The sequence below is a fragment of the Lactuca sativa genome, chromosome 5 (genome assembly GCF_002870075.4).
Source record: "Lactuca sativa cultivar Salinas chromosome 5, Lsat_Salinas_v11, whole genome shotgun sequence".
In the NCBI taxonomy this organism is placed as follows: Eukaryota; Viridiplantae; Streptophyta; class Magnoliopsida; order Asterales; family Asteraceae; genus Lactuca; species Lactuca sativa.
The window spans coordinates 134936612-134945975 of NC_056627.2; the positions used below are offsets into that span (position 1 = coordinate 134936612).

General features: G+C 31.4%; 2 protein-coding genes and 1 non-coding gene across 3 annotated transcripts; 1 reads left to right on the forward strand and 2 right to left on the reverse strand.

Annotated features, from left to right (window-relative positions):
• Positions 1-286: 286 nt before the first annotated feature.
• Positions 287-1877, forward strand: LOC111881981 (uncharacterized). The gene is made up of 5 exons (XM_023878354.2): positions 287-783; positions 893-1030; positions 1110-1167; positions 1247-1470; positions 1579-1877. Exons 1-5 carry the CDS (start codon positions 401-403, stop codon positions 1649-1651), a joined length of 876 nt encoding a protein of 291 aa, XP_023734122.1. The 5' UTR covers positions 287-400; the 3' UTR covers positions 1652-1877.
• Positions 1878-3019: 1142 nt separating this feature from the next.
• LOC111881978 (probable serine/threonine-protein phosphatase 2A regulatory subunit B'' subunit TON2) lies at positions 3020-7267 on the reverse strand. Its single transcript, XM_052764304.1, has 12 exons — positions 6955-7267; positions 6090-6181; positions 5921-5983; positions 5727-5825; positions 5443-5601; positions 4920-4991; positions 4661-4793; positions 4504-4568; positions 4296-4371; positions 3986-4087; positions 3706-3898; positions 3020-3456 (listed from the first exon to the last, which is right to left on the reverse strand). Exons 1-12 carry the CDS (start codon positions 7100-7102, stop codon positions 3216-3218), a joined length of 1443 nt encoding a protein of 480 aa, XP_052620264.1. The 5' UTR covers positions 7103-7267; the 3' UTR covers positions 3020-3215.
• LOC111881983 (small nucleolar RNA snoR104) lies at positions 3525-3649 on the reverse strand. The gene has a single exon (XR_002847013.1). It is a non-coding gene; the product is annotated as a small nucleolar RNA snoR104 (small nucleolar RNA).
• Positions 7268-9364: the final 2097 nt, after the last annotated feature.

The window sequence follows — 9364 nt, forward strand, 5'->3', positions numbered from 1 at the left end:
ATTCTTCAAACCCAAAACTTAGACCGGTTTACATATTCTGATTCTAATGGTTCCGATTCCAGTTCTAATCCAATTTCCCGGTTTTAAATCCCATCCTACCGTGGAATCTTTAGACATCTCCTACAATCACTTCTCCCGACAATTGTACTGTTAACAGAAGGGCGTCTAACAGTAACATGGACTAAAAATGTAATCCAAACATACAATAAGGACTACTTTTGACAAAATCAAGAAACTAGAACTAAAACTATGGAACTATCAACCACATGGACCATTTCTGTAATCTAGTCTAATAAGTAAAAACTTTGCAGCTTCTGATCGGGTTTCTTGGCCGGTGACCATAAATAAGCCGCCATTCAAGGCGGCGAGTCGCGTCGCAACATTCGTTAGATACAGGAACATGGAGTCATCATCATCATCGTCTTCATCTAGCCGCCGCAAACAATCACCATATTCTAATCTCAATCAAGAACGCTTTCTACGAAAACACTTGAGGCCAGCCATAACCGGCAAATCATGCCCAATTTGTTTGAGCCTAATCGAAGAAGCAGCTGTAATCACTATATGTTTTCACGCCTACTGCTACGATTGCATTCGTAAATGGAGTAATCTGAAAAGAAAGTGTCCTCTTTGTAATGCCGAATTCGGTTCGCTGTTCGTCGGAATCGATCTTAATACTAGAACATTCCGTACCAAACATTTATCATCTCTTAGGGATACAAAATTCAACAATAGTATTGGACATTCAAATGTCAGGCAAAGAGATTTCATGGCTCAACGAAGGTGAACCTTTTTCATCACTTCTTTTACGAATATATAAAGTAAATAGGATTTGGTATTGTATATATTAGTACTCAACTGATTTCATTTTTACCTTCAATTTTGATTTCAGGGCTGTTGGCATTTCAAGAGAGGAATTAAACGTCGTTAACAGAAGATCAAGGCCATTACCAAGGCAGAGGTCATTTGGGCAATCTAAAATGTTGCCTCCTGGTGTTACCAAACAGAGAATTCTGCAGTGGCGTTTAAGGTATAGTAAATAAAAGCCGATGCTTTAGAGATTAGTCTATGCGATTGTAACAATTTATGATATAATTTTGTACTTTCAGCATTTATGAACAGAACTTGCGTGCCGTTCCTTGTCCTACAAGAAGGTCGCTTGAGCAGGTATACATTTTATGAAACATTCTATCATATTTAACCTTAACTTGATCAAACCAATGCCTAAAGTTTTTAACCTTTTTAGGGTTTTATAGGAAGAAACAGTAACAAGGAAAGATTACTAGAAAGAATAGAACCATGGATACACAGGGAACTCCATGCTGTTCTTGGGGATCCAGATCCAGTTATGCTCGTTCATGTGGTGACCTCACTCTTTATCTCAGCCCTTGATAAAATGCAGAACAACCATCTTCAACCTTTGCAGCCTTTTCTATTGGAAAAGACGAGTATATTCTGGCATGAACTCAGGTATGGTGTTTATAGTTGTCATTAAATATATATTGGTAATCATTGAATGTTAAATAATAATCTCATTCATATAGCTAAGTTTTTTTTTTTTTTTTTTTTTGTGTACAGATGTTTTGCAGAAAGCTCATTCAATATGGAAACATATGACACAGTAGTTGAGTATGTAAAATGCTCAAATTGAAATATATTTGTATGATCGGATGATGAAGATGAAGACGACCATGCAGCAGCCACTCTTACATCATATTATTAAGCAAAAGAGTTGTTTAACGATGTAATATGTTTATCAATTGTTGTCTTTTTGTAAAGGTAACATTATCTTGTATTAGAAAGAGATGAAAAGTGTATAAAGTAAATGATGAAAATTACATTTGAAGTAATACCCGGTTGTTAAGTTGATTGGCTAATATGATGTTGTAGGATAGTATTTATCAGTTGGTAAGGTGGCATTTCTTGCTTTGTTTTAAGGAGACATGAAAGTGGTGTTGATTTATAATGCAAGTATTTTTGCATTATTTTAAGGGTGTTGTTAAAATGTACATCTTCAAAAATAATTTGTGGAGGAGGGGTTCGTTTAAGATCATCCTTATCTAAATTGTGGTTTTGAGGGTCAACATAAAGAGTCAAATACCGCATATGGATATTATATCGGGCACTAAAACACAAAGGCATAGTGGGGGTTACATGTTATATCAATATCATTAAATTATTTTTAATAAGTTCCAACAATTACACATTAAAGAAGCAAATACCCGATATGAAACATGCAAGTTAGATGAGAATAATGGTAGAGTTATCGCTGAATTTAAGTATGCAAGTATTATTGGTTGCCTGATTTATACCACATATTGCACTAGACCACAAATTGCATTTGGTGTTTGCAAACTTGCAAGATTTACATGTAATCGCAATAAAGACCATTTAATGGCAATTGCTAGGGTTCTTGAATATCTAAAAAGAACTATAATTGAAGTACATGTGAATTATTTGAATTATATATAGTTGAGGGACTATATATAATCTAAGACTACCACTTAGCAACGTGCACCTGAAATTCGGTTATAGATTTTTCAATTATCTTTTGAAGGAAAACTTGTATTACCGATTTTGTAAACCATTACATCCCTTCATGAAAGGGTGTGACTGTTTGGAATTTTTTTTGCTATAAATATAGGTGTTTTATCTTTATCGTTAATCACTTTTCATATATTCAAAGTAAGTAAATTACACGAATGGCCACTATAGTTTGGGATGGTTTGCATATTTAGTTTCTAACTTATTTTTTAACTTGGAAGATCCCTACAGTTTGTTTTTGTTGCAAGTTTAGTCTCTCTCTCTCTCTCTCTCTCTCTCTCTCTCTCTCTCTCTCTCTCTCTCTATATATATATATATATATATATATATATATATATATATATATATATATATATATATATATATATATATATATATATATATATATATATATATATATAAACCTAAGCTTTGATGAGAGAACCTGATTTACCTTTTTTATTCAAAGTTAACCACCCATTCATAAATTACGAAATTAAAATCTCAAAAGATGGAATCACAAGTTTTCCCTCACACAAATATACAAAGTCCACATCTGAAATCCAGATTGTAATCATGTCATTTTTACATAAGATACACACACACACACAAAGAGAGATTGTCCTAAAAAGCAGCGCATCAAGATATGTTAACATATATGGTTATTTTTATAACTGTGACATAGTTAATGATTATGATTCTTCTTCTGGTTCTTCCTCTTCTTGTAGAAGGTTTTCTCTGTTATCATGTGCCCAAAAACCACGTACATCTATAAGCATACTGCAAACCGTTCCACCTTGTTTGCATGATAACAAATCCGAGAGTGTGATTCTTAGTGGGTCCGCCGGCTTCACCATGTCCCATATTTCATCCCGTACGTCTTCTATGCACAACTCATAATTTCCACCCTCTATCCATTTTTGGTGCACATCCCTGTATCAAATCAATTTTTTATTTTATTTTTTATTACTAATATATGGTGAAAATATGTATCTAAAATATATGTATCTCATAGTCAAGAGGCTTGCACACGTGTCTCACGTGCAACAAGTAGGAAAAGCAGAGATTTTATTTTTTTGTTGTAGGAAGGGTATATCAGGCAACATTTAAACTTTAAATGCTCCCCTTCTTTACTTCCATTTTTCAATTTCCTATTTCCTAATAATAAATAATTAGTTATACCTGAAAAGGGTGTGAATATCAGCTGTTGTAAGGAAGCCTCTTCCATTAAGATCTAAACATCGGAACAGATATGTAATTCCCTCTGGAGTGTCTTTGTTTTCAAGGGCTAGAACAAAGTCAAGAAAACTCTCAAAGTCCATCTCCCGAGCATTTCCTCTTCCCGTTTTACCCCTACGCACATGCTCATCAAAAGCTATTGGAGAAATTAATATCACAAGTCATTCAAAAAAACATATAATTTATCAGGTTAAAAAATATATATTTAGTAATTCTTACTTACCCCTCTCGATAAAAATATCTGTGAGCGTCCCATCTGCATATTCTCGAAGCTCTTGCTTGCTCAGTGTTCCGTTCATATCTTTATCAAGTGCAAGGAACATATCTGTAGTGTACATGAAAATATGATAAGAGGGTAGTTTCGTCTTTTTATATAGAATCAAATTCCATCCTCTTCCTCCCATTAGGATAGATGAAATCCATCAAACATGAAATTAAATTCTGCCTATTTGCTTTGGTATATAAATTTTTGTTTCATTAAGTATATAGCGAGGGTATTTTGGTCTTTTGGAGACTGGAAAGGATATGCTTACCACATACACGCTGTGCAGATGTCATGGAAAACCAGTTTTCAGCCTGTTCAGTATCTGTAACTTCTTCTTCACTTTCCTATCATCATTAAAGCAACAATTTTTATTCCAATTAACAGGAAATATTGAAGGATTAATTTAAAATATATATATATATATATATATATATATATATATATATATATATAATTAAGGACAAAACTAAAATTACCTGGTGCAGTTCCATTAGCTCTTGAAGACAGTTACTAAGCAGCACCTTCTTTATGCATGCTTTCCCTGAAAATTTATAGACAAATGAGATCACAAGAATAAAATGATAATCAAAAAACTATTTTTAGTTATTTGAAAAAAAAAAAAAAAAAAAAAACCTCGTCTATTGGGATCACAAAAGAAGAAGAATTTGGGTGCAGCAATTCGGCAATACATTTGAACAAAAGCTCCAGGCATATCACGCAATTGAGCCAAATTAGGAATAAGACCTCGAATATAAGCTTCCATTTCCTTTTTAACAATATTAAAAACAAAAAAGGTTAATAGGGAAAAGAAAGTAATACATTTATTTGTTTTTTATAGTATCCTATTTTCATTTTCTTTCTTTTTTTGGTATTAAAATAACAAGGTACATACATGAGGTAGAAGAAAACCATCAGAATCCTCATCAAGCTCACTCATATCAATTCTTGCTTGAGTAAGAGAAACCTGAACATGAAGAATTAAATATTACTAAAAAGACTTGCAGAATGTTTTTGAAAGGAATGAAATCTGTCAAAAGAATTGGAAGTAAAAATATCAGTAAGGGTAACATAGTCAATTTACTCAGAACAGGGTCAAAAAAAAAGATTACAAAAACCACCAAGAAGGACCAAAAAAAAATTATTACTCAGGGATCATTTTTGTAATTTACTCTTTTGAGTTACTAACTTATATTTATTTCAATATATACATTACATATATACTGGGGGTATTTTGGTCTTTTAATAAAAAAGGACGAATGGGATCTGGGATCAAATTCTTTACACCCATCACTAGGAATGACAAAATCAGTCAAACATGGAATATAAAGAATCCAACAGAAACAAATTCCACATCATGGAATTGGAATGGAATCTCTAATTCCAATTCCGTTTTGAGCTCAAAGAAGAAAACTCACCGTGCGCATTACATAGAGATAAAAAGGCAGAATAGCAATCCTTCCTGATTCATCTTTTTCAAATTTCATAAAATTTGATGGGCTAAAAAATCGGCGACATTTCGGGCCTATTTGTTCTGTGCATACAGAGGCAATGTGGCAAAAATCTTCATAGTTCATCTACAGAAAGAGAGACATCAGCTCAGCATAATACTATGGAAACATTGATATTTAAACATTTGCATTGAGAAACCAATCAAATAAATGAGAAATTTTTGTAAGGTGGATGGATAGGAATAGGATACCTTCTCTGCACCAGTGGCATCATCAATGACACAATTTTCTCTTAAGCAAACCCACATGGCATCCAGGTCATCAGCATTCAGTAAAAGATCAGATTGTTTCTAAGTAAAGAAAATGAATCGACAAATTAATTATTCCAATTAGGAAAAATAATCCTTGAAGGTTATAAGAATTGCAAAAAAGTGGATTTGGGTACCTTTAAAAAACGAAACTTTGCCAACCTCTGGACTCTAGAACTAATGGAACCATCTTCAGGTTTCTGATGAAATAAAAAGTTAGAAACTGGAAAATGAAAATTTCTAAATAAATGTCATAACATTAAAGACTACATATTCAATAAGAACAAAAACAATCATCAAGAAGACCTTCTTATAGAAACTTGGGATTGAGCCAGCTTCAGCACTCTTTTGTTGCTTCTCTTTAAAGATATCAAGCAAGATTCTTTTTGTTTCAAGCTCTGCAAAACAAGGTATAGATGCAAGTTAGATAGCTAGGGAAGGAAAATCAAAAATGTAACTATAAAAAATTCCCAAATTTACCAACCTAAACCCAAATCAAGATCATATATTACCAAACATTAACGTTCTCAAGCAATTAATGAAAAGTTGGAGAACATGGAAAACAATCCTAAATATGTAGGAACTGTTTCCTTCTATAAGCCTAAACCTTTTAGTTAAATCATCAATCACTCTTCATACAGACATTTAGACATTGGCTCACAGAAACTACCCTCTAACTATTCCAAAACTCTGAATTTGCTAATTACATAATCACTATAATTGGACCCTGATTCACGAGGATGATGCAAGCAAGTTCAATATGATATTCAAACATGCTTTATCTGGCCCTAATATGAACTCGAGAAGTTAACTCAAATTCACTAACCTAGACTCCAGTTTGCAGAAGCTCGTTCTTACAAAGTAAAAGTCTAACAAAGCGTACAAAGAAAATGTCCTTAGTTTACAACTCAGAAGAACTTGTTTATTCAATCTCATAACTGGATATACTTGCGAAGCACATGGAGCATAAAAATTACCACTCATAAACAACCATAGACCCAAGCATTTGCCAAGATGTAAACATACTAACGCATAGCAAAGCACACGAACACGAATTACAAAATGCCTACGGAATCTCGAATGCAAACTACAGATAAGTAAGCACACAAACGCGTTCAAAAGTGAACAGTAATAGAAGAGGCAGATTTGGGGGAAAACTAATTAATTTTACCCATTAAAGCTTCAGAGCCAAGACCAGCACCGGATCCGATGAAACGGCGGAGGTTACGGACCCACAGCATCGAAGAAGCCGGCGGAATCTTCCTGGACGCCACCGATGATGCATCAAGACCTTCCCCATCACTGGAACCGCTATACATTTGAGTTTAGTATGCGATTTTAGAGAGATAGGTAGAAGGTAAGTTGAAAATTGAAGGAAACCCTAGAGAGAAAGCAGAGACAGTAGTCCACAGCTAAAGAAACCGTGCTATTTCTGTGGTCGGTGGGTCTATTTTTCAGGCGATGAATCCTGGTAAGAGTTTTCCGATTTATATCTCATCTCGCATAAATATAGGGGGAGTGGGGTACGCTTTGAAAGTTTTCTATCTCCATTATATTTTGTTTTTAATTAAATATTTATTTATATTTTATATCATACATACTTATAAAGCTAGATTTTTTCTTGAATCTCATGCATTTGAAATCCTCTTTTTTAACTTTCTCAAACCACATTCATTTGAAACCCCCTTTTTTAGCTAATGCAACTCAAAAGTTTTCTTAATTATGATTTAACACTCAAAAGTTGTATAACTTATATTATGTTTAATTAGCATTTAGTAAAAAGTTTACTATAAAAAGTCCAATCTTTTGTGTCTTTTGTATTATATAAAATCTTACATGTAAGAAGGTTGAAGATATTGTGATTCAAAAGTTTTCATATAGTTGAAACATTCACGATCCAAATATGATGATTTGAGGAAATGGGTTATGTCGCTTCGATGGTAATTGTAATATGATTTTTTCTTTCAACCAAAACAAATGAAGTTTTTTCTATTTTTTCTTTATATTCAGTTTCTCATTTAATCTTTATATGTGATTTGTGTCTATTACTCAATCTTGAATGTGACTCTCCAAACATCAATGTTTTGCTTAGAATATCTTTATGTTTCTTCTTTTTCAAGAAAAATATTTTGATTGCAGGTTAATGAAGAATTGTCATCAAGTTTCTATTGTTGAATGGTGTTAAATGAAGAAAAAAGATTCATAAAATGGATATAGGTTTTTTTGTTTGGGCAAAGTTGACGAATGTTAGTCTTTTCTTTTGATTTAAATGTATGTTTATGTAACATCTTTATTTATATATTCAACCACTCAATGTTGTTATTTATTTGATTGTAGTTTTTCTATTTTGATTATGTTTATTTTCTATTATTTTTTTGTTGGGTTATCCTATACAACATATTTAAAAAACAATTTAAAGATAACATAATTTTGAACATTTGATATGTAATTATGATAGACTTATCATGATATGTTTTTCATATAAAAGTAATTTATCCATATTACTACCACAAGAATTAAATATGACATTTACGAAAATATATATATTATACGTGATTTGTTTAACATGTATATGCACCTATGTATGTTATAAATTTATAATTAAATATCTTTATGTTTAATAATTGAAGGGATTAAAATGATGCATCAAAACTAATTATTTAGAAAAAAATAATAATAATAATAATAATAATAATATATTTCCAAGTACCGCATTCATTTGAAACTCACATTACAACTCAAGAGTTTTCTAATTTATGTATATTTATTAGTTAAAACTCAAGAGTTTTTAACTTATGAGTATTAATTAGTAATCACTAATAACTTTTTATTTTCCTTTCTTTTATAAGGTTGTAAAGTTTTGCTCATTAAAATCATTAATGTATTTGAAGAGATTTATGATTTAAATATAAAGAGTTAATATAAATGTTATAATAGATGTTTTAGTGTTTTTATGGTATTAAAAGTTATAGTGTTTATTTTTCATATTTTTTATTATTCGTTGTATATATATCTTTTTTAATATAAATGTTATAATATATGTTTTTCTATTTTTATGTTACTAAAAGTTGCAGTTCAAATTTTTGTTCATGCGTTTTGTTACCCGTTATATTATCATTCATTTGATATATAATTTACACAATTTTAAACGGTTTATAAAATTATCAAATAATTGTATATATATCACAATGACTTAAAAGTTAAACTATAATGTTTAATAAAACTAATATGTTAACTATATGTTTGCTTTACTATTAACATTTTGTTTCAAAGTAGAAATATTAAATAATAATTTGGTAAAAGTTATTATTTTAACTATATAGTTATATTCTCGCGCAACGCGCGAGATTCGCCTAGTTAGATTATAATTAGAGGTGTTGATCGGGTAATTCGGGTTTTTCATGTTAGAAAAAATACCCGTTATCCTACCCAAACTAAATTCGGGTAATTCGGATTTGGGTAATTCGGGTATCGGGTCGGGTTTGGGTAATTCGGGTATTACCCAAAATATATACATTTTTTTTAATTTCACCGGAAAATAAATTTAATGAAATAAATACATCGTGCTTTATTAGTCTTGT